General features: G+C 42.5%; 12 protein-coding genes across 12 annotated transcripts; 6 read left to right on the top strand and 6 right to left on the bottom strand.

Annotated features, from left to right (window-relative positions):
* Positions 1–120: 120 nt before the first annotated feature.
* EAF02_004341 (uncharacterized protein) lies at positions 121–2307 on the top strand. Its single transcript, XM_038900389.1, has 4 exons — positions 121–648; positions 713–867; positions 932–1146; positions 1196–2307. The coding sequence occupies exons 1-4, from the start codon at positions 441–443 to the stop codon at positions 2208–2210; spliced, it is 1593 nt and encodes a 530-aa protein (XP_038760096.1). The 5' UTR covers positions 121–440; the 3' UTR covers positions 2211–2307.
* A 226-nt stretch (positions 2308–2533) lies between these two features.
* EAF02_004340 (uncharacterized protein) lies at positions 2534–4022 on the top strand (the record flags this gene model as incomplete). Its single annotated transcript, XM_038900388.1, has 4 exons — positions 2534–2665; positions 2717–2838; positions 2891–3461; positions 3521–4022. 4 exons carry the CDS (start codon positions 2534–2536, stop codon positions 3971–3973), a joined length of 1278 nt encoding a protein of 425 aa, XP_038760095.1. The 3' UTR covers positions 3974–4022.
* Positions 4023–4568: 546 nt separating this feature from the next.
* Positions 4569–6148, bottom strand: EAF02_004339 (uncharacterized protein; the record flags this gene model as incomplete). The annotated part of the gene is made up of 3 exons (XM_038900387.1): positions 4569–5201; positions 5347–5926; positions 5973–6148. 3 exons carry the CDS (start codon positions 6146–6148, stop codon positions 4569–4571), a joined length of 1389 nt encoding a protein of 462 aa, XP_038760094.1.
* Positions 6149–7069: 921 nt separating this feature from the next.
* EAF02_004338 (uncharacterized protein) lies at positions 7070–7771 on the bottom strand (the record flags this gene model as incomplete). The annotated part of the gene is made up of 2 exons (XM_038900386.1): positions 7070–7558; positions 7622–7771. The coding sequence occupies 2 exons, from the start codon at positions 7769–7771 to the stop codon at positions 7070–7072; spliced, it is 639 nt and encodes a 212-aa protein (XP_038760093.1).
* A 1315-nt stretch (positions 7772–9086) lies between these two features.
* On the bottom strand, positions 9087–9914 carry EAF02_004337 (uncharacterized protein; the record flags this gene model as incomplete). The annotated part of the gene is made up of 1 exon (XM_038900385.1): positions 9087–9914. The coding sequence occupies one exon, from the start codon at positions 9912–9914 to the stop codon at positions 9087–9089; it is 828 nt and encodes a 275-aa protein (XP_038760092.1).
* A 636-nt stretch (positions 9915–10550) lies between these two features.
* Positions 10551–13553, bottom strand: EAF02_004336 (uncharacterized protein; the record flags this gene model as incomplete). Its single annotated transcript, XM_038900384.1, has 7 exons — positions 10551–10765; positions 10834–11328; positions 11382–11770; positions 11815–12286; positions 12343–12562; positions 12613–12811; positions 12868–13553. 7 exons carry the CDS (start codon positions 13551–13553, stop codon positions 10551–10553), a joined length of 2676 nt encoding a protein of 891 aa, XP_038760091.1.
* Positions 13554–14156: 603 nt separating this feature from the next.
* Positions 14157–16337, top strand: EAF02_004335 (uncharacterized protein; the record flags this gene model as incomplete). Its single annotated transcript, XM_038900383.1, has 3 exons — positions 14157–14401; positions 14454–14894; positions 14945–16337. 3 exons carry the CDS (start codon positions 14157–14159, stop codon positions 16335–16337), a joined length of 2079 nt encoding a protein of 692 aa, XP_038760090.1.
* Positions 16338–16780: 443 nt separating this feature from the next.
* Positions 16781–18475, bottom strand: EAF02_004334 (uncharacterized protein; the record flags this gene model as incomplete). The annotated part of the gene is made up of 3 exons (XM_038900382.1): positions 16781–18164; positions 18216–18378; positions 18427–18475. 3 exons carry the CDS (start codon positions 18473–18475, stop codon positions 16781–16783), a joined length of 1596 nt encoding a protein of 531 aa, XP_038760089.1.
* A 3023-nt stretch (positions 18476–21498) lies between these two features.
* Positions 21499–22221, bottom strand: EAF02_004333 (uncharacterized protein; the record flags this gene model as incomplete). The annotated part of the gene is made up of 1 exon (XM_038900381.1): positions 21499–22221. The coding sequence occupies one exon, from the start codon at positions 22219–22221 to the stop codon at positions 21499–21501; it is 723 nt and encodes a 240-aa protein (XP_038760088.1).
* Positions 22222–23055: 834 nt separating this feature from the next.
* EAF02_004332 (uncharacterized protein) lies at positions 23056–23567 on the top strand (the record flags this gene model as incomplete). Its single annotated transcript, XM_038900380.1, has 5 exons — positions 23056–23142; positions 23189–23199; positions 23249–23340; positions 23395–23475; positions 23530–23567. The coding sequence occupies 5 exons, from the start codon at positions 23056–23058 to the stop codon at positions 23565–23567; spliced, it is 309 nt and encodes a 102-aa protein (XP_038760087.1).
* Positions 23568–24442: 875 nt separating this feature from the next.
* EAF02_004331 (uncharacterized protein) lies at positions 24443–25455 on the top strand (the record flags this gene model as incomplete). The annotated part of the gene is made up of 2 exons (XM_038900379.1): positions 24443–24569; positions 24626–25455. 2 exons carry the CDS (start codon positions 24443–24445, stop codon positions 25453–25455), a joined length of 957 nt encoding a protein of 318 aa, XP_038760086.1.
* Positions 25456–25755: 300 nt separating this feature from the next.
* Positions 25756–27615, top strand: EAF02_004330 (uncharacterized protein; the record flags this gene model as incomplete). The annotated part of the gene is made up of 2 exons (XM_038900378.1): positions 25756–25806; positions 25861–27615. The coding sequence occupies 2 exons, from the start codon at positions 25756–25758 to the stop codon at positions 27613–27615; spliced, it is 1806 nt and encodes a 601-aa protein (XP_038760085.1).
* Positions 27616–27968: the final 353 nt, after the last annotated feature.

Raw genomic sequence — 27968 nt, 5'->3', positions numbered from 1 at the left:
ATACAATTATGTAAAAATGTATTCTACCCTCTTCACACCTTTGTCTCTCGCCTGTTTTGACTCGTTTTGATGACAATGTACAACTTTCCCAATTACAAATATTGAATGTGCTATCACCTGAGTTAGGTTTAGTAACAGCCCCGCGGCGAAGCTTATCAAAGTTTCACTCATCTCACGATAAATCCGATAAACGAACGCCCTATCGTGAGCTCCATGATTCCATTAAGCTCTCCGTAACTCCAGTTACTCAAATTGTTTCAATTCCGGTGCATTTTCAATCGGGTCTAATAAAGATTTTCTTTCTATTCCCCTAAACCAATATTTGTCTCTCCTACGCCTCAATTGTCAGCAACAGCCAACTGTTATTCCATGGTGACGTTAGTGCTCGAATCTGGAATTGTTATAATAAAAGCCCCCAGCTTGGCACCCCCTCTCTCAACATGAACAACATAATAAGATCAACAGCAAGAATACTACCACGTTCACGTTTTCAACCGTCTACTTTACCAATAATAAACTTACGAAAGGCTTCCAATATGTCGCACACAGTCCCAAAACTCAATGACCCATCGCTCTTCAAAACCGGAGTTGCGTACGTCAATGGAGAATGGGTCAAGGCAGCTTCCGGAAAGACATTCGACGTTCATGGTATGTTTTGCAGATACATTAAGAGTCGATGCTGAGCAAAGATGCTAATCTATTCACTCTGAAGATCCATCGACTGGAAAATTGATCGGAAATGCCCCAGAGTTTGATGTAGCTGATACGAAGAAGGCAATCGATGCCGCTGCCGCAGCATTCCCTTCATTTAAGACTACAACCGGAAGAGAAAGAGCCAAGCTATTACGAAAGTGGTACGATTTGATGGTATGCTAGAAGAACAAACAATGGAAAGCAACATACAGGATGATTGTTGATTAATGTTATACAGATTGAGAACAGTGAGGATCTTGCTAGGCTCATAACATGGGAGAATGGAAAGCCATTGGCGGATGCAAAAGGAGAGACAACATACGCAGCCAACTTCTTGGAATGGTTCAGCGAAGAGGCTCCCAGAAACTATGGAGACGTTATTCCATCATCGACTCCTGGAAATAGAGTCATTACCTTGAAGGAGCCTGTTGGTGTCGTTGGACTTATCACCCCGTACGTTTATCCTGCACTCCGATGATTGCACAATGCTAATTCTGTCTAGATGGAATTTCCCAGCTGCTATGATAACGAGAAAGATCGCCCCTGCATTGGCAGCTGGTTGCACAGTTGTTGCAAAGTCTCCCGGGGAAACACCTTTCACCTCTCTCGCTCTTGCCGAACTTGCACACCGGGCTGGAATTCCCAAGGGTGTAGTAAACTTTGTCAGCTCTCTTGATAATACCCCTGCTGTTGGGGAGCTTCTCACTACTTCCCCAATCATCAAGAAAGTTTCCTTCACCGGATCTACTGGTGTGGGTAAGATTTTGATGAAGCAATCATCTTCGACATTGAAGAAGCTATCTTTTGAGCTTGGTGGAAATGCTCCATTCATTGTATTTGATGATGCAGACCTCGACCTTGCAGTAACTGGTGCTATTGCATGCAAATTCCGTTCCTCTGGACAAACTTGTGTTTGTGCTAACAGAATTTTTGTGCAATCTGGAATCTATGACGCCTTCGCCGAGAAATTTGCAGCAAAGGTCAAGGACTTCAAGGTTGGAGGTGGTTTCTCTGATGGAATTACACATGGACCAGTTATTCACGGCCGCGCGGTTGACAAGGTTGAAGCTCATGTTCGAGATGCAGAGAAGAAAGGAGGAAAGGTTATTCAAGGTGGACAGAAGATCCCCGAGCTTGGAGCAAACTTTTTCCAGCCCACTGTCATCACTGGCGTTACTACAGATATGGACATCGCAAACGAGGAAACTTTCGGACCTGTAGCAGGTCTTCTTAAATTCGATACTGAAGAGGAAGTCGTACGAATTGCAAATTCTGCTGATGTCGGCTTGGCAGGATATTTCTTCACTAAAGATGTTGAGAGAGCCACTAGGATCTCAGAAGAGTTAGAACTCGGAATGGTTGGTGTCAACACTGGATTGATCAGTGATGTAGCATCGCCATTTGGTGGTGTTAAGGAGTCAGGATTTGGACGTGAAGGAAGTAAATATGGAATCGCAGAATATCAAACAATTAAGGTGGTCACATACGGAGGCATGGGCAAGCCTTTGCAAAATTAGAGAATCAAAGCAACTTGGAATAGGAAAATACCAATGATACCACATGTTTTAACATTGACACTACTTGGGACTACGCCGAGCCCTCGATACTGATTGTGAGCCATTGTAATATGCTCCAGGTGTTTGATGTTGCTAACAGAATCAGATATTCACCTTCTCTTATCGCCACTCAATACATAGGTAGTCAATCAAATTTAACACGTCAAGCGAAAGTGAATATATGTCGCGCGTATTATCACAAATACGAAAAACAGAAACTTTCATTTCAAAGGAAACAACAACAAAAAACTTCCAAAGGTTGAGATATAGTCCCCGTCTTCGAAATGAATCCATTAGTCGGGCTCACTTATGATTTTCGGGACCCTGTGACTCACAAGACTGCATGCTACTTTGAGCTAGATATGTATGATCTTCTTTGTACTGTGGCATACAAGCCAGATTTTATAGATGAGGATGTTATCATGTTAGACAAGCAAAAGGCTCTTCCCCGGGACGCATAAGACCAGGATTATTATTTCCGAAGTCTCGTGTTGATTCCTGGCTTTCCATTTTGGGAGTTCCAAGGTGCTTCCGCGATCCAAGACAATTCAGATACTCCTAATACATTGCCTCACAATGTGACTAAGAGGTACGTTGAACAGCACGTTGAAGCTGACTTTCGGTTCACTGACTTTGGGTAGGTTCCTCGATTTTATAAAGCGTGCACCACCGGAAATCCGTACAAATATTTTTGCTCAAATACCAACCAAGAGAGTAGCGGAAGACGACGATTTAGACTCATTTGCGCATGTCAAAAAAAGTCCCTATCTTATGCAAGATTACTCTACTCTCTACAATGAGCTAGAATTTGCCCCCGTCAAGTACTCCATTCAAGTTACCAGCATAGGAACTTTCAACGAGGATGAATGTCTTGAAATCCAAGATGCGCAGGTAGATATTCCGCCAAATAACAAGTGTTTCGAGAGATCTTTCGCGGTGCACACAGACATAACTTGCAGTAAAGACAAGGAAAAGACAATGGGCATCGTTTATATCGAGAATGACTATCCAAATTGCTTTGCTCGGTCTTATGTCGATTTCATCAAATTTGCTGCCTCTCTAGCGCATTCGGAAGGCTTCTACTTTGAGAAAGATTCAGTCGACAGCAATGCCGGCATTTGGAAGAGCGAGATCAGGGGATCAAGCCTGTTGAGGGAATTCTTAGCATGGTTTTGGAAAAAGTTTGGTGTAAACTTTACCAATGAACTGGAGGTATATCTACATGATTCTCCCACGACAAGAAACACTTGCTAATACTTGCAAAACTCTAGACTAGTTTCGCATGGTCAAAAGTTAACCATGCAAAATTTCGCTATCTTCAAAACATCTCTCTCGACATCCTCGTCATGGAGCCGCTCATCCACACCCGAAAATATGTCGACGGCCGTCGCGTAAAGCTTTTCCTCGGAGAATTGCACAATTTTCCCAACATCGAATCGCTCACCGTATTCCTACAAATAGGGGATACAGATTTGGCAGATTTGATACACAGTCCCGGTGCTTATAGGTGGGCAAATGCGTTAAGAGAAATCACTTTTGCGGAATACTTTGATGTGCGGTTTCAGATATTGAATGGGATGTTTCCGAAAGGACCGATTTGCCATGCTGTGTATCGGAAGAGATTGAGACAGTTGTTGATGCCAGAATGCTTGCGTTATGGAACTACGGATGATGTACCGGATCATCTGGGGATTCGCGAAATGTTCGCTATGGAGGAAAAGTAGCTAGTATGCGGAATGTTGGGATTTAGTCAAGAGCGCTTCTCGCATTTGGACAGTAGATGTTAAGATATTGGGATCTATCAATTATTGAATGATCTTTTTCCAACGATATAGATGGGTTCTCACCTGCAATGAACCGCACTATACAAGCCCGTGGTCTATATGCAATTCACGAAACCAATGATGTGAGTAATAAGTTAAGAAATTATGTATATTCACAGGATAGAGTGCGGAGAGAGAGAGCAGATACTCTATACTTTCTTTTGGGAAAGGACAAGTCCAAGTGGATTCTTGATTGCCAGACGTAGTACACATATTGAATGAAAGGTACAAGGATATATACCTCAGATGGCATTCAGCACATGTCTCGTTGATGTGATATTCGACCCTCTTTCATTCACTAATTATGGAATAATTGAGAGTACTAAGTATTCTTATGTTTTCTTATTTAGCATCCTGTGATTCCTGTTTTGCCATTCCACTGCCTCATACTTCTCATTTTTAGAAGATGAACGTACTTCTAACGATGTATTCTTAATTGGTTCGCATCCTAAACCCCAAATCTTTGACATTGTGTAAACAATGAACACTCCCCCTTTCAAATATCAGTATCTTGAAACAATTCCTGGAGCCCCAAATCTTCAGGTAAGTCATCCGTGTTTCCCTTTAGCAAAGAATTTGGCATCAGGAGACGACGAATACAATCCTGTACTGCCAACTGGCGATTATGCAAAAGAACGGGCGTATCCGTATCATTACTCTCATAATGATAATCTTTAGGATCATAGTTCTTATAGAGATCCTCATTCCAATCGCTACCGGACTCTCCATCACTATCACAGCTCTCTTCATCAGCATCGCCATAGACATCAAAGATCACCTCAATAGACTTCGAAAGTTTAACGTCTTGAAAATATTTGACCAAGCGTCTTGACCAGCCAGTTCTCATTGGATCACAGCGAGCTTCTGCAGTACCTTCCGTGTGGTGATTTCTATTGAGATACGTGATATTCCGAAGATTGGGAAACCATGAGTGGTCTCCACAGTATTTTTTCCCGCAGATATTTCCTTTGCAGCCTTTTACGCCGCAGCGCTTATCTGACAAACTGTCAATGAATTGACGCATATTCATGTGCATATCTCCATCTTTGAGGTTGATCGTCTTGGTAGAAAATCGAAGAGTAAGGTGCTCTAATCTATGGTATTGTAGGAGGTTATAGACTGAGAAGAACTGTACATGTTGTTAGCGAGTTCCAACCCTATCTGACAATTGAAGAGCTCCGAATCATTTAGACTGCAGCCCAACTATTACGAGATTTTATTTTCTAAATCCCATTGAATAGCTTAAGTCGTCCATCCTGATGCTATTTTGGAACTTTTGGGATCATTACCTTTGGATACCAATTCCAATTACACGTATTTATGTATAGACCAAAGTGGCTCCAAAACCACCTCAGAAATTGCTTTAGAAGACTATGTTTTCTCACAAGAGGAGACCACCACATGCAGCTATCGTAGCCGATTTGGAACTTCTCGTGGAGCGCCAAAGAGTAGGCGAACTGGACCAACTGGCTATAAGTACCCTCTGATGGATTGCTACAAACACTCCTCTCCAGAATTCGTTGTGTGCTTCTATGATCTCTCCAGTCTTTCGTATTCTGAATTTTCCAGGCTTGTGAATCTACTCCTGTAGTGGGTGTATAGATCGCTTGTGTTTCCTCTCGGAATAAAAGAGCAGTGATTGGTATTGGATATGACGTTATCGGTCCACCTCCTCCTTCATCATCGCTAACTGGATGGCCATGGACTCGTCTGGATAATAAAACTAGATCTGGAATAAAGCTACTTCCTTCGATATCGGTTTCTACGGCTGGATCAATCGACGGTTCCTCAATGATATGTGAAAAGACTGTTGTAATAACCTCTGGAAACATCTTTCTGAGTCTATAGAGGAAGCTTCTCACTGTCAGCAGAAATCTCAACCGGGCTTAAAGCAGCTCACAATGCAGGTAGGTGATTATCCTGTTCGAATCTTCCATTTGGTAAAGGATATCTTAGGATGTTTAGATGATAGGCCCGGTACGGGAAATGGGGGATTAATTCTCGACCGTAAAAGAGATAATCTTCATGGGCTCTGTTGTAAAGTGGGTTAGAAACGTCGGATTCTGATTCTGACATGGTAGCGTCTGTGAAGGGTGCTGATGGTTGGTAGATTTTCTATTGTTTATTGAATGTTTGTTTCAAGCGGTTCGAGATTTCTGTTTCCGGATCGAAATTTAATTATGACTGTCAAGGAGAACAATAAAAAGTGCATCATCAGAGGTCAGCATTGTAAGAATTAGTATTCACGAACTGTACTAACAATTGCATTGCTGAATAAAGCAGATTCGTCACTGCTATTTCGGGTCGAATCAATGCTTGAACTCCCATTTCTCCGAAAACCTCGAAAAAGAAACAACTACCACGATACAGAATCAGGAAGTCGAGATCAGAGGCCACTGAAATTCAAAGTGGAGAAGCAGTCTGATATCATCTTATACTAATATAGAACCCTCAAAAGTCTGGTTCTTCGTAGCAAGACTAAATACTCATCATCAACAACGGGATTGAACCAAGGGCGATTAAGCGAATTCATTGTAGGGGCGAATGCCGATTTTTCGGTGAGTATATTTTTAGTCTAACGATCTCCATTACAATTTTTAATGTATCATGAGACGAGATTCTTCTGAATTAAGAAGTTTTACAATCAAGTGATCACATTACCTCGTAATACAAAAAATAATCCTTGGTTTGATAGCTCACTGTAGGAGTCAAAGATATTGACTGTAATGATCGCTTACTCGAACTTATGAGCATGACTAGAAGATATGTAGGTATATCTTTGTTGAAAATCCTAGCATTTAAAAGAGATAAACTTGCTCGTCACTGTAACATCTCGACAGAAATTGGCACCAGCAAGCTGATAAGTCTAATAATTATAAATTCCAAAATAACATAGACGCCTAACTCCACTCGTGTTTACCTTCAACGAGCTCCTCGCCTTTTCTTCTCAGGAGCGGAGAGATAGTTGTAAATGATAGCGCCTAGGGTCTCCTTCTATCATTTTTTTGGCTTTTGCCTCGTTGGGCTTTCATCTCTGAGATGGTACATGGCACTCTCCTTGGCCCGCTTCATATCCCTGCTTCGGTCCGCAGTGACCGAAGTATTGAACTGTTCAATACCTGCTTTTCTTCTCTCAATCTCTGCAGCATCATCTCGTTCCTTTTTCTTTCTTTTTTCTTCTGCCTTCTTCTTCCTGGCTTCTTCTTGTTCCTTTTTCTCTTTTACATAATCTTCCTTGTATTTCTTAATTTTGGCATTTTCTTCATTTATATGACCCACAAGGGAGTCGATTGAGTCTCTCATCTTATCCACGGCTTTAGAAGCATGCTCTTTCTTTACACTTCTTTTGAGATTATCCAATTTCTTTTCATATGAGGACCTAGTAGCATAAGCATTTAGGATAGCAATAGAGCAACCGTTTCCTCTAAATCCCAAAGTTTGATCCATGATGAGAAAGTCTATGAAGTCTTTAGTCATCTCCATTGCCTAAAATATATGTGTACTTAGTAAATTATAACTACTGCGGAAGTAGTGTAAATAATATCTTACGGTTCTTTTCTTTTTATCTCCTCTGTCTTTATCTCTATCCATCATTATTCCAGCTTTATATTGGAAAAGCTTTGGTTCAAAGTCGTCATAGAATGTCCCTAACTCTCTCCAATTCGCGCTTCCAATGTCTTTGTATAGAATTGTTTTCATTGTGTTATTTTTCTGGAAAGCTATTGCTTCATCTTCTGCAAGTGTGAAAATAACGAAAGGGTCATCTTTCCAACTACACCAAAAAGCTCTGTTTTCTGCAATCTTCTTTCTTCGTCCTGTACATAATGACTTGATACTGTGATGATGATTTGACAATGATATATATGAGGTTATTATTGTGAAGGGCGGTTCGAAACAATGATGAAGATATGGAATATTGCAATACCGATTTAATACTAGACTACACTAGAAACCTTGAAGGCTTTATAGGATATCGAGTCAAAGGTAAAACTCGAAGGCAGCAAGATACCACCAACAATCCTGAATGCTCCACCTTCCCGTACCAACCGAACAACAGGCAGTGATTGAAAGAAAGGCCCGAGGAAAATTATATACCACTGTAGCCCACTATAGGCACCACTCAAACAAAATAAACAATTTGAACGTAACTCTTCTTGGATTTTCCTGGTGAGCTCTCCTGAGCTATCAGGAGTTGGTTGGTATTGTATAGTAACCGTCCTCGCAGGAGATCCTCATCAGACTTCGAGTTGACCGTTTCGAGTACATCAAAGCATTAAAAATTAATACTAAAGCCAATATCTGCCCTTAACACTCGAAAATCAAATCTTATGGGCAAATCATGAATTGTTTAATTGTATCTTTTGTGATTTATAAATTATTTGAAAAGACCTTCTCAAATTTACATAGACATCCAGCTCCGGGGTGTGATATACCCCGCTTTCGTCTTTAGGGCCTGTAAACCCCAAACAGCCGAAACCCAACATACCTAGTTTATGAAACAAAACAGGCACAACACATAAACAGATTTCATCATTCTTTGGAGGAGTGATTATGATTCTATATCAATTTGCAACAATCTAACTACTTTACATCTAAATTTCAAGTGGTCTGCATGGTGCGTCTAAGAAGGTTTGTGAACTTCTCCTTGTTTAATAACATGCACACATACCCAGAGAATGGGCACTGAGGTATTGTTCTCTGGAGCGTCATTCATAGCTTTTGAGGTTACAGAGACTGTGGTAAATTGTTCTAGTGGAATAGAACTGGATGTTATCTTGAAAACTTTCTTGTAAAATTATCGTATTTTGTGGCTAGCTGGTAGTGACGGTTGTTTGATAATAAAAATGAAATGAACGAAATAAAAGAATAGACTTAATGTAGCTCATACAACAGGTAAATAGCGGGCCAAAAAGTGTTGGCCGGCTAGAAGGTTGGTGGTTATCCCTGAGGACTTTGAATCAAGGCAACAGACCTGGTGGAAAGGCTGGTAAGCGACAGTATCTCAGCCAGGTAACTATTTTCTTATGAAAGACGCCATGTAATTCAGTTCCTCTGGGATAATGACATGTCCTAAACCTTCGTAGAGCTTCCACTCAACATTATATCCCACACTCTCCAATACTCTTCTCATATCTTCACCCCACTCCAATTTGACTTTCGTGTCATTTGTACCATGAGCTAAGACGATCCTCATGTCTCCTTCCGTAGATACCGTCATATCATCTCGGGGTCGCAAAGATGGGAGACACAACTCGCGTCTCAACCAACTCTGAACAAGAATCCTCCTTTGTCTCCAGCCTTTTCCAGCAGCAGCAACTTCAGTAATTTGTTTCGCAAATGGCAACCATCCACTGAACCCTACAAATCCTCCAATCTTCTGCAACACCTCCAATCGATCCAATTCCCCACTCAGTAACAAAATTACGCTCATAGCACATCCCTGACTGAGCCCTCCTACAAAGACTTTGCGATCTTCGTAATGAGATTCATTGTCCACTACATCCTTAATGAGCTCGCCCAAATACTCCACGCTTTCTCTTAGCCCCTCCTTCTGCTGTTCTTCCCCTATCGTCCGGTCTGAAAAATCGGCAATATCAAACCAAGCGTTGGTCAAATTCCCACCAAAAACAGTAGTCTTTCGCAGGATTCCCGATGGAAAAGTGAGTTTAGTGTATGGAAGTAATACATCAAAGTGAACCAGCGCCATGAGCTCTTGGGCAAACGGGACTCCCCAAGATGATGTACCATGAAGTAGAATAAGGGTATTCTTATTCGGCTTCGGCGATTCGACAATGAATGGCGTTGGCCGAATTTCCGTTGGTACAGTGGGAGGTGATGGCATTTTGTGTGCGTCAGCCATCAAATTGAGCACTTGCTGTTCGAATTGAAACGGATAGTACAACAAGATACTTGATAGGCCCAACAGAAATGTAAGTAGGAATATGTCTTTTATCATACCCATAGTAGATAAGTTGCGAATTATCTATAGTGGTTGTGGTTAGAGGTGGGGTCTTTCGCACAGCATTGCACCTTCTTCGATTGGTTACACCACTTCACGTGCATGTGATGCTCACAAGCACGCGGCTCCAGTTAGTCGTGGTATTCCCCAAATCGGTATTCAATCTTTCATAAATGAACGAAAAATCATTAGCATATTATTTCGAGATCAGATCGACTGTCAGTTGTCGATTCAGCAAGTTTGAATCTACTATTTGCAATTTTGTTGATTCCAGATTGTTAACTTATTTTTGAAAATTGATCTATAACCTTACTTGGTGTATTGTAAAATGTAAACTACGACTGAGAGAAGCGACTTGAAAATGTTCACGGAGACTATCAGTGTTTACATAGCCATGAATTATCTTTGCCATTCAGTCTCAAGCTAGACGACTCAGTTGCGAATTGTTGTTCCATCTGAACGAAGGCCAGAGAGGACCTTCATCATAACAAATATTGAATGTGACAGAGGAAGTAAGGCCTATGCTGAAGAGTTGACGTATATCTTTACCTCCACTTCATTACTCCATCCACCTGAAAGCTCAAGTTCCTTCCACGCCGCCAATGTGTCGATTTCAAGAACGTGGGGATCAGTCTTGCTAATACTGACTGTGTGAAGTGGTACAACCTTACCAAGGATGGTGACCAATAGCGTGTCTTCGTATGATACATCAGGAAGAGTCGAGATATAGATTCCTGGAGATCAAATTAGAATCCGGTTTTTATTTTTTCTGGAAAAGGAAAAGATAATGGGTTGAACTTACCAAGAGTTCCCAGAGCCTTGATATTTGTGTCAATCAAAATTTTGCCATTCTCTGATTTCGTCATTTTGGTGCCGACAATCGCTGCAGCTCCGGCCATTTTACCAAGGAGACCTAAGTTGGCTATCCATGTAGTATTATCATTTTTTTGATCAACAAATCCGCGCAAAGGATAGGCTGATAAGATATCGTATCCTCTAACATCGAGAGAAACGTATATCAAAGCCTGAGGGTCCACAACTTGTATAGGCTGGGAGATAGCTCCACTGGAATGGGCACGGATGATATAAAACTGTGCCTCTTCAACACCAGGAAACTTCGACAATGGCACCAATTCACTAAGTGGTCTCTGAGATACATTGAAGAAGCCAATTATACCAGTCCCTGTGTACGCAGCGCCATGGTATGTTCCGATTGGGAGGATTTGATCATCGTCGTACCCATTGTATTGATCTAGACTCTTACCAACGACACTAGGTCTAAAAATGATAGTTTTGCCTCGAGGAGTAGGGCCAGTCATTTGGTTGAATAAGAGTCGAGATCGTGTTGACCTGGCACATCTGTAATGTATATTGGACCACCGCTAACACATCTAGCAGCTGCATGGAAGCCAGAATAGTCGTGAACGGTCTGAAACATGTCCCAATCTGGGATTAGGTTGAGATGCTGGGTGAACAAAGCATTGTGGGCATTGGTGAAAACATGCCATGGGTGACTTGTTGGAATTTCGGGGAAAAAGTCATCAGAGTTCCGTACGAGAATTGGAGGTCTGTTCTGGGGTAATTGAGAATGAAAGAGAATTTGCGGAATTTGTGACATGCAAGAGATTGCTTTGACACTGAAGTGTCGAAGAGTTGAAAGGGTCCACGCATCTTGATATGCGGATATAAGATCACTACGATCTTCGGCAGACTCGAAGAGATCAAGCATAAATTGAGCACTGATTCATGTTAGCGAGAAATGAATAAGTTTTGGCCCACTTACTCAGTCTTGACCGCATCAACTCCACAAGATGAAAGAAACGAATAAAAGTCGTCGTAGAACTGCCGGACATCTTCTTTGGCTACCACAGTCATTTTACCACCCAAAGGTAAGTTTCGTCTCTCGGAATCTTGGCGAATGACTTCGACTGTCTTGTAAGTCTCAGCGATTTTGCCATCCGCGGCAAGCCCACCCCAATAGCCCAGAATTGCGTGCCATACAGCAACGTGCTGAATACTAGGCTGTTTCTGTCGGATGAGCGATATGGTGTGTTTCAAGCCATTTGGAAATGCTTCTCTTTCTGCCTCAAACTCAATCCAACCGTGTTGGAATTGACCATGTCCTTTATAGTCAATGGCCTGCCAATTATCGTCAATGATAAAGTTTGTGACGTTGATTTTATTCTCTGCTAGAATATCGACTGCTTTGAGTATCTTTTCTTCGGTTAGTCGTTGCCCAAGCGCATTCCATGTGCCTGTATAGTTGGTCAGTAAATTATTTAAATTATGTCAGGAGAGTCAGTGAGTATACAATAAGTCAAGCCATCACACCAGTTTTCAACCCAAACCTTTGTTTTCTCGTCCCCTTCTTCGAGCGCTTCGATCTCCTTTTGAGTTTGTCCAGACTCACTCTCGAGAGCCGCAACGACATCTCTAGCATGATACATGACTGCCGCGTTGGCCGACTCAAAGTCGTCTCCGAGCCCAACAAGGACATGAGCAACAGACTCCTTGGGATTATCATTTCGAACCTGTCTGAATTAGAATCGTAATAGTCGAGTCTTGAAGAATTCTAACATACTTCCAAGACAACATTGCCATCACTGTTACTTTTGAATAAAGTCATGACGTTATTTATACCGCTTATAGCTAGTAAAACAATATGCTTGCCATCCGAGCTCAAAAAAGAACAAGTTACGGCCTCTTTATCAAGCTCAAAATGAGATTTTCCCTGTCGGGGGGCTAGCCAGGGTGTCCAAATTCGAATCAAAGCAAACCATCTAGCTGTATTAGCAAAAGGGTTTAACATTAGGTGATGACGAAGGGTCGGACCAACCTCGCCAATTTATCTTGGCCCCAAGGGAGCCCAAATTTAATGTCCTTTACAGTAGACTCTTTTCCAACAGCTCCTTCAATTGGGACCTGCACTGACCATAGAGTAGTACCTGGGGATTGACTTCGATAGTTCTTGACCTCTAGTGACGTATTCAAATCCTGAACATAATTGGATAAATTACTTGAAATGTTCTCCTGGGAAGTGATCGTTTTCAAGACAATTCTCCCGTCTGGCGTTCCCTGGTGGTCTTTTACGAGCTTCCAAGATTGGCTCGAGTTGCTTCGGAATTTGACCGTGAAATTCGTTGGGAGACGAGCGGGTAAAGAGGCTTTGAAGTATAGTTGATGCAGTCCCAAAGGTGCCACTGTTTGCAAAACCTTTGGTTGAGAATCTGTCTTATCTAAAGACTCCATAAGAGATTCCTCCCATTGGTCTCCATTGCTGCTATACAGGAGTGAAACTTCCCATGATTCTGTGGCACGACTTTCATCAACCTCTAGTAAAGCTGTAACGACTTTGGTATGATCGGGAACAGTCGTCAGTTGACCCAGAGGAGGATAAGTTGAGACGTACGCCTTCAAACTCGGATGGTCTGAAGTGGGAGGGCCTTTTTGTTTTGGAATATACTTCGCTTGAAAGACTTCATTGCCATCTGCTCCACTGATGAATGTCTGACCTTCGGCCATTTTTACTCAAAGGGTGGAATCGATGTGATGTATTGTGTAGTAAATTTGAGTTGAAGGAAGTAGCATATAGGATTGTTATAGAAGATTTAAGAGTCTCAAGAGAACGGAGGCAAACAAGTTAAACAGATGGAGAAGGAGTGAAGTGTGAAGTGTGAAGTGTCAATGAATCGATTTTAATTTGTGGTACAGAGTTCCTTCTCAAACCCGTGACTATCTGTGTGAATCTGTTCTTTTTCTTCCACACAATGTGGTTGGATGAATGGTCTCAGTATATGCCATTCCAACTTGTAGTGTACGAATCTACTAGCTGCTGATGGATCATGGAGGTTGTTCTTCCGTGCCTCTGAATGTGGACACCAGAGAGCACGTGGAGATAAACACAGGCGCGGATGGAGGACCCCTGACTAGCGGCGGGTTGATCAATTTCTTGGCGGCCGGATAAACGTATACCGGATCGCCGTAAAATTATTTTGGCCCGCAAGAATTGCAAATGGGTGTTGAAGCAGAATAATTGTCGTAGAAGCCCTCGGTCGCGAGGCCTTTCTGTTTTCTCCGAGATTATTCATGTGTTCGTGAAATACTTCTATCTTTTAGTCACACAAGATGGCAACCACTTCTCTCCTTCGATATTCGGCTCGGTCTGACCCTTATGTTTGCGCAAGATGCGCTTTCAGAGCCTCTCGAAATTCAAATAAAGCGTCGAGAAGATGGATTGGAATGAAATATCTAGCGAAAGCGGCAGATGCGCAAGTGGCGTGGGCCAAGAATGCTGCGGAAATCAAGACAGGGAAGAAGAAGAGCATGCTTTCAATTCTGGAGGAGCGAGGATATGTACATCAGATAACTGGGTAGGTACCCCTCCTTGGCTTCTTCGATGCGAGACGTTAACTTTTGCTTTAGTTCGAGAGACGAACTTGATCGTGCGATGACGGAAAACCGGCTTGGTGCGTATGTGGGTGTAGATCCTACGGCGCCTTCACTTCATGTTGGCCATTTACTACCTTTCATGTCCCTGTTCTGGATGTACATACATGGTTACCACACGGTTTCGTTGGTTGGAGGAGCTACTGCAAAAATCGGCGACCCGACTGATCGTTTGACGACACGAGAGAAAATGAAGAGTACAACGAGGAATGAAAATATATTGAAGATGCATTATCAATTGAAAGGCATATGGTTGAACGTCGAGGCATATGGAAGAAAATATGGATATCAGTGGGAATGGGCATGGAGAAGAGGGCTGGTGAATAACCATCACTGGATGAATAAATTGACAGTGATGGAGTTTCTCCAAATTCTTGGCCCAGGCATGAGAATAGGTGCGATGATTGCCAAGGATACGTAAGTACATTCCCTTTGCGCGTCTGCTGAAACCTGGCTAACATTCATAGTGTCAAGAATAAGATGAATAATGGCGATGGCATGTCCTATTCTGAGTTTTCATATCCTTTATTGCAATCGTGGGATTGGTGGCATATGTACAATACGAAAGGCATAACAATGCAGATTGGTGGTTCTGATCAGTACGGCAACATTACAGCTGGCATTGATGCTGTCAAATATATTTTAGCGAATCATCCTGATCCTGTAGTAAAGGAACAACACCGAAAAGCGGTACCACCTCTCGGATTTACAGTTCCTCTCTTAACCACATCTTCAGGAGCCAAGTTTGGAAAAAGTGCTGGAAATGCTCTTTGGCTAGACAAGGATATGATGAGCTCGTTCGATTTGTATGCGTACTTTCTTCGCACATCAGATCAGGATGTAGAAAGATACCTTAAACTTTTCACATTCATGCCCATTGAGCAAATCAATAAAATAATGGAGGAACACATGCAGGAGCCTCATACTCGAAAAGCTCAACATGCATTAGCACGAGATTTTCTAGAGCTGATTCATGGACTTCCTGACGCCAAAGCGGCCGAGCTCAAACATCGACTTCTTTTCAGCAAATCTAGTACTTCGGCGAATGCGGAGGAATTGCAGCGTGATTTGGAGAGCGTCGAAGGCACACTAACATCTAGCGAAACAAAAACAGGCAATATCAACGCATCCAACAGACCAAAATCAGATCTTAAACTACCACGTTCATTTGTCATGACTCGAAGTATTGCAAGAATTGTCGTCGCCGCTGGCCTGTGTGCCACAGCTTCCGAAGCTAATCGTTTGTGCGGTGCCTCCGGACTTTATGTTGGTGGATCCAGGCCTTTGGGATATGTAGGCAAGGATGATGCTTTAGTTTTTACCCCGATCAAAACATGGAAAAACTCGGATACTCATCACTACATCATTGACGGTTCAATGCTTGTTCTTCGCCGTGGAAAATCTAACATCCGAATCATCAAAATCGTTCCAGATGAAGAATATATTGCAGAAGGTTTATCATTCCCTGGAAATGAGGATTGGATTAAACAAAAGATGCCTAAAAAGCTAAACGAAGAAGGCGAGATAATTGAGGAAGAGAAAAATCCAAATATCCTCAGCACTGGGGTAGATATATCAGACAGAGAAGAGATTAGACGACTGAGAAGGGAAAGATCGCATGAGAAATCACAGCATAGATGGCAAGACAGAGAGCCACGACGTCTTGAAAGAATGCAGCTGCTTCAAGCTGATCTGAAAGAGACAACCCAACTTTCGTCGGAAAAAATTGATCTGGATAAGTTGGTCAAGAGGGTGAAGTCGGATGTGTCGGTTGATAAAGATCGTTTGGTCAGGAAGATAGATTTCGACGAGCGTTCGAAATGGGAAGATTCCCATGAGGAGGATGAATTTAAAAATTAGTTGAAATGTATAATTATGTATCAAGAAAAGATTATCCACTCGATGATGATTTGTCTATGTCTTCTCATCATTATCACTTTTGTGAGTGTGTGCTAGTTGGAAATGTTGAGATGACTTCTATATGTTAGAAATTCACTCGGCTTGCTTGGTCCCCAATTCTAGAACGAATTTAGGTGTGTTGTGAACTTGTGAGACAATTTTGAAGTTCATAATTCTGGAAACGTGTTACCATGATGCTGAGAAGGCATATATGCAGTCACCGAATCCGAAACCCTCTTCCAAGTCCCTACACACAGCTTTGAAAAGTGGAATGATCTAAAATATCTTCTATCTAATATCTGCATTCTCATAAATCTACGAGATCTCACGCAGAGCGGGTCATAATCCCTTTGCGTAGGGTATCTACTTCCGCCACCTGTAATCCCCATTCTTTCCGTCTAGGTCTAGTTTGGCAATCCATTCCCATTAACAACCGCCACTTCCCCCACACCCTCCGCCTTCCCATTCATAACAACCCCATTGAGAGTTCCCCGTTTGCTCGCTTTTCCATCCCGCACCTCCTCAGTCGTATCGACTAAAATCTCAAAAGCTTTCCGAACAAAACTTTCCTCTGCCTTGGGATTCGCGCTCACGACTCGGATTACATATGCACCTCCCACTACACCGGCTGTGAGATAGATCTCGCCTCTCTTATTGATCAGCTCGTATACTTCTTTCGTGAGACTATTCTGTGCTTCCGTCCCCGCATCCGTGGATTTAGGAACAATCTTCAGAACCGTGAGGGCGAAACTGGGTCCTGTAACGATGTTGAACAGATCTTTTCGTGTCTTGAGCAGACTGACGAGTAATTCCCCGAGCTTCACGTGTCTTCGAATATGTTCTTGTAAGCCCTTGACTCCGTAGGTTCTAAGGACAAACCAAATCTTCAAGCTTCGGAAGCGTCTTCCGAGAGGAATTTGCCAGTCCCGATAGTCGGTTACGAGTCCGCTCTCCGAAAACTCGTTGCGAAGATAACTTGGTGTTATGGAGAGTGTGTCGATCAAATCTTTGCGTTTCTTGACATATAGACAAGAAGCGTCGAAATTTGTCAGAAGCCATTTGTGCATGTTCATATCGAACGAATGGAAATGTTGGAAAGACGATGTTAAGTGATGGTATTCAGGACAAACCAAAGCCGCACCTGCATAAGCAGCATCAACGTGAACCCAGATCTCGCCTGCAACATCTGGAGGTGCGTATTTTGAAAGTACTGTTGCGATAGATGCGAAGTCATCAACTGCGCATGTAGTTGTTGTTCCCAAAGTCGAAGTTAGATAGAAGGGTTCCAATCCTTGAGATTTGCATTCTTTCAATACTTTCTCTAGATCATCACCCGTCATGGCGAAATTATTAGATGCGAGTACAGGAATTGATCGAAACCTAACACCCGCTATTTGCGCTGCTTTCTGTGTGGAGCTGTGTGCCTGTGTGCTTCCTAGTGCAACTAGCTTACTCCTTTTGTATGCGATCGCATCCTCGAGTTCAACACCTGATAAACCCGCAGTGGTTTCACGGAGGTATTTATCGCGAGCAGCGACCATAACAGTGACGACAGCTTCCGAGGCGGATCCTTGAATGACACCACCACCATGAGTTGAGGATAAATAACAGTCTGGGAGATTAAGAAGCTTCGCCAGCCAGTCCATTACAACAGTCTCCAATTCTGTTATAGCGGGAGAACAGATCCAATTGAAAGCAGGAGCAGTCAAAGCTGCTGAGTATAACTCTCCGAGCATTCCAGGGTAGGTAGATGATGCGGGGAAGAAAGCCATGAAATTAGGTGATTGCCTTGGTATATCAGTATTCATCTTAACGCTCAAATAAAAACGTCAGACTCACCAATGTGTCAGACCAGGCATAATTTTAGCTTCAATGTCTTTCTGGATCTCTGCCCATGATTCACCCTCTTGCGGTGGACCATCTGGAAGAATTTTCTTCAGGTAACCAGGTTCGACATTTGAAACTACTCTTCGCTCATGAATATTATCATAATATTGAATGACTACGTTGGTTAGTATGTAGTACTTCAGGCGGGAGAATAATGACCTACTCTCATCAATGGCTGACGTCGCCGCCTCTCTAAATTGCTTCGAATCCATTTTTATTGACAGGAAATATGTATGTAGGTATGTATGTATGTACAGCGAGAAGAATGGGAAAATGCCACCGTTATAAAGATTGGCAATTTCGAAACCTTTCTTTGACCAAGGAAGAATCTTTCGCTATTCGAAGATAAAACTATCGCCACAGTGTCTTTAAAGGGCGTGGAAGTCGTTGTTTTGACATGTCGAAACGCATAAGAGCAACTGTGGGAAAATATCCCACCCACTACTTTGCAGATAGCCGGGCAGCGGAATTTGCCCCGCATCTCTCAACCGGGCTCGGCTCACTGTGAACGGAGAAACTAGCATGATCGTATTTCACCACTCGAATACAATTACACATATAAAAGAATGATTTTAAGTCAACAACATCAAATCGATCATCACTTGATCTTCATTTGCGAAAACATCCTTAAGGATAATTACATATCTCTGTTCATACCCATATCTAAGGGAATGAAAGATTGCGCCGTTGATCAATTGCGGCTAGTTTTCACCCCTCAGAAGACTCACCAAGGTAGAATGATAAGATGAGAAGAAAGGGACGAGGGATCTACGGTTCGGACAAACGAATTTTTGAATATCTCCGTCTCTGAAAAACCCGGATGTTTAAGGGTATACTATTGGCATCTAACATGTCAGAAGGTATCCATCTGCAAAGGACTGAGCGAGATCCTGTTCATGTCAAACTCAGTTAAAACACCGAAGGTGCGTCTTGGCAATCAAAATACTTTCAAAATTGGTTGGAAGAAGACTTTTCACCATGTAGCAATGCAGATGGCGATGGACACCCGAACCCTACCCGGCGTTTTTGGCTTCTCCGGGTATGCATATTCGGGTATGCATTCTACCCGTAGAGTATACCCGGACATATCCTGAGACACCCTAAGGTACCCGGGTTGCCCGACCCGTTACCCATCCCTGGATGCAAGGGTGCTGATAAAGATGTAGATGACGAAAGACGAAGAAGATGAAGAAGATGTTGGCATTTCCAAATCAAATGAAATGGGACAGTGTGACTCGAAGTGATCACACCAGTCACAATACCAATTGCTACGCGTGAATCGAAACATGACAGTTAAACGTTCGAATGAAGGTGGTCCGCTAATGATTCAGGACTCAGAAGTACTCGGGACGGGGATTTGGAGATTGCTAAGGTTATCGATCAATATCAATAAATGCCGATCATTCTTTTGGTTTCTGTAAAAGTTAGCGAGATAACCTACGGGATTCAGAGGCTTCGAAATGCAGAGCAAGAACGCTGAAAATTTCAGCATGGAGGCATCTGCCACACCTTTCGGTATCTCGCTGAATTCGCTATATCGAATTGACCGGAAATAATCCTTCTCGGCCGTCGGCTTTTTTAAGTGGAGAATCTTACAACTATTTAAAGGGGAATTATTTGTATCGAGCTGCACCGCTTACAGGATCGTAGTCTCAATTTTGCTTCCATTCGACTAATCGTATTTAGTACTATACGCTGGGGAAATAGCGTCATAGGGGCGTCACAGGGGCTTTATAAACAGTAAACTCATTACATTCAATTCTATACAGCATTTTCAATGCAGCTTCGTCATCTCTCCATACTCGATCAGAAATGAGCGATTAATTTCTGCTTCGTTAGATCTTGATATCAATCTTACGAAGACCTACAATGAGAGTGCTAGTGCTGTCTAAGGGCGAGGTTCAGGTCATTCTTGAAAGCTTTCCTCCAACCAGACATGCCATCTGTATGTAAGCAGCTTTTTGAGCGAAGTGTCTACGAAGTATATAATGTGGCAAGGCCTCATCGTTCTGGAAGTATCATTATCATCATCATCTCCATTTCCTTCTACTCTCTTGACTTCTCAACCCATCGTATTCGCATGTTGCTTTTCCACGTGTCTATGTCAAGCATGAAATTCAATGCTCCCCTGGATTTTCTTTCGCTTGCATCCGTAATAGATCAAGTATGGTCATGGAAAGTAGATGAGGAAGTCCAAGCAAATAGTGGCTCTGTACATAGCCATGCAGCTTCGAACACCTTGTCTGGATATCTTGGCATACCATATGCATAACCTCCAATCAGAGAGCTCAGGCTTGCAGCTCGTCAAAGATATACAGGAGAGACTTCCACCAATGGAACAGACTTCGTATGTTCCAATTCTAATATGTTGCCTCGGTGAAGAAATTTGGCTGGCCATTTTTGGTCCAGGGAAAGATACTTTGAGATTCTGGAAATGCTGTGGAACAATTTGATTCGTCTAGGCTATAGGAATACGAGTGAGCTCAACCTGACAGACTTGGCTGAGCACGATTTGGGATGCGTTCTAGGTTTCCTGCTGATCTATCTGACTGTTTTCCGTGTTAGTGGCAAGGGCTCAAATAGATTTATAAACTTGTTGTAGTATATTTCGCCCAGTTGAGATATAAAGCAAATCATTTCAGTGCAGCAAACTCGCTTGATGATTTAAAACCCCAATTTACCAATTTGAATTGATGAATGAGGTTCCAATGTACAAATTTATATTAATGATTAAGTTTCAATGTCCCTAGCCTAATGGATCTTTAGAGGTTCATTGCACGAAATCAAATTGATCATTGAAGCTTCAATATCTAACTAAAATTCCGACAATCTCGATTGTCATTTTATAAAACTGCGATGAGATACAACAAAGTATGACTTCAAGTCTAGCAATCGACACACAATGTCCAAATCTCAATCAGACATCACATTTCAAGACTGTATGATTGTCCCAGCTATACTCAGACATTGAGAAGCATGCACATTCCATTGTTCAAGAGTAAAAGGTACATTCACATCTGCAGAAATCTCATTGTCCGAATAGATCTTGAACATTCTATTCTTTTGCGAAATTTTCCAAATATTCGGAAAATATCATTATGAAATCTAAATTTTCAAGGTAGGTCTATTGACTCAAAATCTCGCATAATTATCCAATTAAAATCCCTCTAGCCTGATCTCAAACCCCAAATATCTCAAAACAAAAGAAATCCTTACGCCCTACGCCCAGCCATGGTCACTTCGAGCCAGAAGGCTTATCTCTTAGCGACAATTCCCATACGCCAAGTCTTCTAGGAAGCCTCAACGAAAGTAATTTCACGGGACCCGAACTCGTCGGTTCTTGAACCTCATACGCATACTCCAAACCCGGTTCTAATCCTCCTTCCATGACGTCAATTTCCTCCTCCGCTGACAGCTCAGACAACTGCGCAATCCATTTCTCGACATTATTCTCTGACGAAGATGTAGGACGCATCTCCTCACGTTCCTTAATCAATGCATCCCTTCCATAGTTGTCCTCACATCCACATGTGCGCTTCTCGTCACACAATGGGCGTCTAGATCTCATTTCGCATTTCCTGTTAGGACAACACCACCAACCCTCCTGAAGTTCTATTGGATCTCGTTCTCCCTCTTTCCGTCCATCCGGCAGATATTTGCCATCGCTGACGAAAATTGGACAGAATCTTTCGCCGAGATCATGCGCACCAACGGGACATCCGGCATATGTACATTTCCACCATCCTTCGGAGAAGATCATGAATGCATCGGTGACAAGAAACTCTGGGGGTGGGCTGCACAGAGGAACTATTGTGTCAACTAGTTTGCTTTTTTGGCGAGCTCGATCTACTTGTTTCAGTCGCTTTACTTCGGCAGGCCCAGACGGGGGTGTAGGAAGGACATTTTGGTTATTGACGTATCGAACTGTGTTGCTGTGTGGGATGTTATGTTGAGACATAATGAGGTTTGGAGAAGCTGAATTGTGTAGATATGAGGAAAGAAGCGGGTTGAGTAGGGCTTCGATGGCGAAATCGTTGTGTTTGCGTGGGATCTGGTAAGGTTTGCTTATGTCTGAGAAGTATCGTTGATGAAAAGAAAAGCTACAGCAAAGGGGGATATCCGGAGCTATTTGACCACATTTTGATGGGTTATCTAGACGCCAAATGACTGTAAAAGGTACCATAATGGCTCCAGTATGACTGAATAGCCCCGAAATGACTGTAGAATAGGATGTATCAAGAGCCGTAGCCCTGAAATGACTAGAGTGCGAGTACGGCGGCGCATTATGACAAGGTATATCTATAATGACTGTGGGGCGGACATAGAATGACTGGAACGACGGTGATTTCTTCACCATGACTGAGGAAACATATCTCCAGGGCCAGTCATTTTCTCATCACATGACGCGACGAAATGACTAAAATAGGTATGTGAATGCAATTCACAAGGCTGGTTGCGAGGCTGTATGCAATTTAATGTAGGATTAAAACTTGTATCATGTCGTCTCGAATCTAATAGGCTCATAACATTCATTACCTAGGTATTCAAGGCTAGATTGAACGTTCAAGCACTACCTAAGAATGTAGTCGGATCGGAAAAGAATAAACCCCGCATCAGGTTGATTACTTAATCCAAAACGCGGGGAATACCCATTCAAGCTACCCCTCATTATTACAAACCATCTCGCAGCTCACTTAAAACTGTCCAATATATATCTTACTATCATAAACTCAACATCAACCAAAATATCATCATAACTCTTTACGAACATCATCGCACAAGAATTACAACAATGCCGTCAGGAAAAGCCACCGCAACAATCAACGGCCGCACCATTGCCGAGACGGATAACTGGGAAGTTGTAGAAGGAAATGTTTATGTACGTACCTAATTTTCGAAGATCTGGCATATTGCTAACAATACAGTTTCCACCATCGTAAGTTGGGCATTGTACCTGGTCTAAAAAATGAATACTGATGATTCAGCTCGGTGAAACAAGCTATGCTCTCTAAGACAGACCATAGTACACATTGTCCTTGGAAGGGTGATGCATCATACTATACCATCACGTTTGACAGTAAGCTACCTAACTTTCCTGTTCATGAGTCAGGAAAGAACTGACAAAGTACAGAAACGGAGTTGAAGAATGCAGCTTGGTATTACCCAACTCCGTTCGACAAGGCTCAGAATATCAGGGATTATGTTGCTTTCTGTGAGAGATTCTGTGAGTGTGAAAATAGGATTTGCACGACTAACAAGCACACAGACAAGAACTTGGTTGATGTGAAGGCGGAGGAGAATTAGGAGACCTGGGGCTGGATCTAAACATCAAGAACTCGTTGAAGGTGTGAGGCTTCACAGAGGAATATATTGCCGGGAATCGAACAATTAGCACACCAGATAGCAGCACAACCCGTCTCAAAGCAGAATTCGATAGGCTCTTTTGACTGTTCCATAAAATGCAAATCCACACGTGAAACTTGTTTTGACAAGCAGAAGGCATAGAACGATGTTAGTCGTAGTTGGTCTCTCAATATCCAACAGATCAAAACGATCTCCCAATAACTCTATCAAGAATCGTAAAACAGGCTACTTGCCCTATTGGTAACATGTGTGGCTTGAGGAACCTCTGTCTCAAAGATTGAGTATGAACTCCTGGACCAAATGACAGTCCGATATGAGCCGCACTATCAAACTCTAAACTAGATATGCTGGATTGAGACATTGCACGACTAACTCATAGGGATTTTTGAAGTAAACGAAACCTGCCATTTAAACTATACTTTGATCTTCTCATGCGTTGAAGATGTATCGGACATGAGATTGTAAAGGAGAAAAGCCCCCTTGCGACCCGAGCTCGTTTCGTTGACAATATGGCAGATGTTCGATAGAGAACGAGTCTGAAATCTGCATGAACCATATAGCCCAATGAACTGAGTGAAAAGGGATTAGGAAAAGGTGATGAGCATTGAGTGGTTTGATACCAGAAACAAACACAATTGTTGCTGGGAGCTTGGGCCCCGAAATCCCGAAGAACAACACGCTGAACACGCTAAAATTATTCCGCGACCACAAACGCGTCACCCCGCACAGGGTATCTTTATCCCTATCACACTATCACTTCACAATTGATCCCACGACATAAAATATTGCAAGCAAATCTGCAAAAAGAATCAATCATGGAGAATGCTCCGGAACAGTACGATGATACGAACCGCGCGTTTCTTCAAGCATTATTAGCGCGTGGCACATTGAATCTAGAAGAAGGCAAAGATTTACTTGCCCATATTTTCACAGTTCAAGATGGTGATTAGAGATTCCTCTTTAACCTTCTTCCTCTCAAACTGACATTTGTCGTATAGATGGAAGAGTTACTTCAGCAGATGATGTCACAAAGGATGACTTGAACTCCTACATATCCAAAGCGGCTGACGCTCTCTCGCCGTTCGATTACGAGATTAGAAGCATGAGGCATCAGCGAACAAATGAACAAATCTGGGCTCTTGTCAACAGTACCAGCGATCCCCTCACGCAGATTGCGACCACTTTTACAACAGAAGAGATGTTTTATATTAAGCGGTTGTTGGATGCTATGTTTGAATCATACAATACCAAGGGAAAGGAGGTCATGGCTATAACCAGTACACAGGCTATACATTCATCAGTTATTGGAGGTTCCGGTCGACAGAGCATAGGTGACGCCGACATGCAGACAATAGATAACGGCGTAAGGAAAGTAGAAGCCGAGAAGGTGTTGGAAGGTCTGGTAGCGCAAGGGTGGTTCGAACGAAGCGATCGAGGATATTATTCTCTGTCACCCCGTGCAATTCTAGAGCTTCGAAGCTGGCTTGTCGATACATATAACGACTCGGACGATCCGGATGAGTGGCAGCGCATAAAAAATTGTGAAGCATGTAAAGGAATCGTTACGGTTGGTATGAGGTGTTCGAGGAGAGATTGTAATGTGCGACTACACAAGATCTGTCAACCTGCGTATTTTAGATCACGCCCTAATCAGAAGTGTCCGAAATGCGAAACAGAGTGGGATGGAAAGCATTACGTTGGAGAGAAAGCGGTCACATCAACAGAAGATAACTTGAGAGAGAAGCGGAGAAGTGGTGCTTCCTCGCAAAGGAGAAGGGCCCCTATTGAGGAGGAAGGAGAAGAGGGCGAAGAAGAGGATGAAGAGTAATGGAATCAAAAACAGGGAATATGGCGTTCATGGCGAACTATTACGATATCCCAAATGGTCAAAATGCTTTGGATTACTTGTTATACTTTGTGGAAGGATAGACGACAGGTCAATTTAAAATTAATGCCTGCATCGTTCATTGGTCAATATTCTAATGCACCCATGCTTGGCGGAATCGATCCCGGTGCCTAATTTGCGCAACACAAGTGTCAGCCTTCTTTTGAACGGAAGACGACTGCTTTTACATTACTTTTCTTCCGTCAGCATCCTTTGTGTTTCATTACTCTACTTTCCATTACAATGAAGCGATTTTTTTACAAACCCCTTGACCCTCTCGTAGACGGAACTCGAGTAAGTGGTTGACCAAAACCTTCGGGATCATGATTGCTAATGAGGAGTTTATAGCTTCTGCATTTATTACCTGGTAGTTCTACCCAGCAACCTCGTTGCTCTCTTAAACATGTAAATTTCGGGGGACGTCCAAAGTACAATGCTGTTTCCTATACATGGGGAAATGAAGCTAATCAAAAACCCATTGTTATTGATGACCGGTATTTTCTTGTAACAGAAAATTTATACAAGGCACTTATCTGCTTGCAGCAGCAAAGTGCTACAGAATACGTTCTCTGGGTCGATGCTATCTGTATAAATCAAGACGATGTTGCGGAGCGAAATCGTCAATTGACTATCATGCCTTATATCTATGAGCGTGCCAAACTTGTGATAATTTGGTTAAGAAACGATGAGAATACATCGCCTCCAACAGCTTGGCCAGACCCAGAGAAGATATCGCCGTTTGAGCTATCAGGACATACTCAACAATATAAAGATCAGCGATCATTATTCAACTACTTAATGGTCGTATGCTCAAATGAATATTGGAAGCGACTTTGGATTATCCAAGAGATTGGAAAAGCCAGAAAACTCATCATCTTTTTTGGACAAGAACTAATAGACTGGCAACGATTTGTGGAAACCATCACTCTTGACTGGCCATACCCCGCATGGATCACGCAAGAAACAATGGAAGAAAACGCATTATCTCAGACGGTTCCATGGAACCTTTGTTATCAATTACGAAACAAATATGATGGTGCTCATAAGCTGCAAAACCTAATGGCAACCCATCGTCAAGCTTTGTGTAAAGAGCCAAGAGATAAAGTATATGGATTGGTTGGTTTGGCTACAGATTGCTATGCTGGATTCCCTATGGATTATCGAAAAACCCTCTACGAAGTCTGGAAGGATACAGTAATTTTTAGAAATTCCGATACTCGAGTTGACCAGAGTGATATTTTGAAGTTTGGTAAATTGGTTCGGGACTCTCTTGGCGGCCCTAATATAACGACAATGAACGAAATTGCGGATGACGTCTTTTTGAAAATACCTCAAAAGTCAAGCCTTGAACAACATCTCGGAGTTAGCAACCCTACAGTGTTGAAAGTTCCGGCTCGTTTGGTGGGACGAATTGTACATTTGGGACCTTCGTATGTACAAATCATGACTGAACTTTCGAAAACTGCAGATTGGAGATTGAGTATCCAGAATCATTTGCCAGGCAGACTTCAGCCCAGCGTTCAGGAAGAAAGTGACCTCTTCTTAGAACTGCTAGAAGATTTGGATGAGACTGGCCTCAAAATCGTGTCGACATGTGGTTCTGATGTTTCCTGGTTTTGTTATTATTTTCCAGGAGAGAATGCCTACCCGTTCGATAGACCCACTAATCGAGATATAGGAGACGAGTCTCTGTTGCGCAACTCGTCTTTTCATTCATCGTCAGAAAGGTCTGAACCTCTTCCACCGGCCCCCGGCAAGGGAGCACGTTTATTCCTCTTGGACAAATATGACGGATACTTGCCGGTATCGAATGATGCACTTGCAAACATGGGTCTTGGACCGTCAGCAGCTCGTGTAGGCGACTACTTGTGTGAGATTGATGGGATTAAAAAGGCGGCAGTCATAAGGAGAACGAAAACTAAATTAAGCTTCATCGGAACTGCTGGCTTGGCAAAAAAACCACAAGATGCACGAAAAAGTAAAAATTCTACACTCGAAGAAACCTCTTCCCCATTCGGCCTGCCAAAGTTCGAAAATTTGAAGCATGGCGTAACGGTGGATTTGCACCTTTATGTACCGTTGGCATACCAGCTCTTGGATTAGCTTTCTCTTTTCTTTCTCTGGTCAAACCACCTCCAGTGTAGACCTTCACTATGGACGAGAATGACATTGGACAACCAAGGAGTGTAGATGATTTGAAGGATGGTATCGTTATTGTGTGAGTTGAATGTGCACAACTAAGCCCTATAGCTCGAAATGAAAGTGTATAACAAGTCTTCGATTTCCAGAATAAAGTGGTATAACAAAGAAAATAAACATTTCATGATCGAGAATAGTACCATGGGTGATATGAAACCTGTTCGTGGAATAAGGTTGGAGAAGAAATTGAAGAATCGATCCATATTTTAAGGTTTGGTTTATATAGATTGGTGGGGAACCTGAGGATATCAATACAA

The sequence above is a fragment of the Botrytis sinoallii genome, assembly GCF_014898435.1.
Source record: "Botrytis sinoallii strain Bc 23 chromosome Unknown BSIN_006, whole genome shotgun sequence".
Taxonomy (NCBI): Eukaryota; Fungi; Ascomycota; class Leotiomycetes; order Helotiales; family Sclerotiniaceae; genus Botrytis; species Botrytis sinoallii.
Note: the sequence above shows the minus strand (reverse complement) of the source record. Positions and strands in the feature narration are given on the sequence as shown.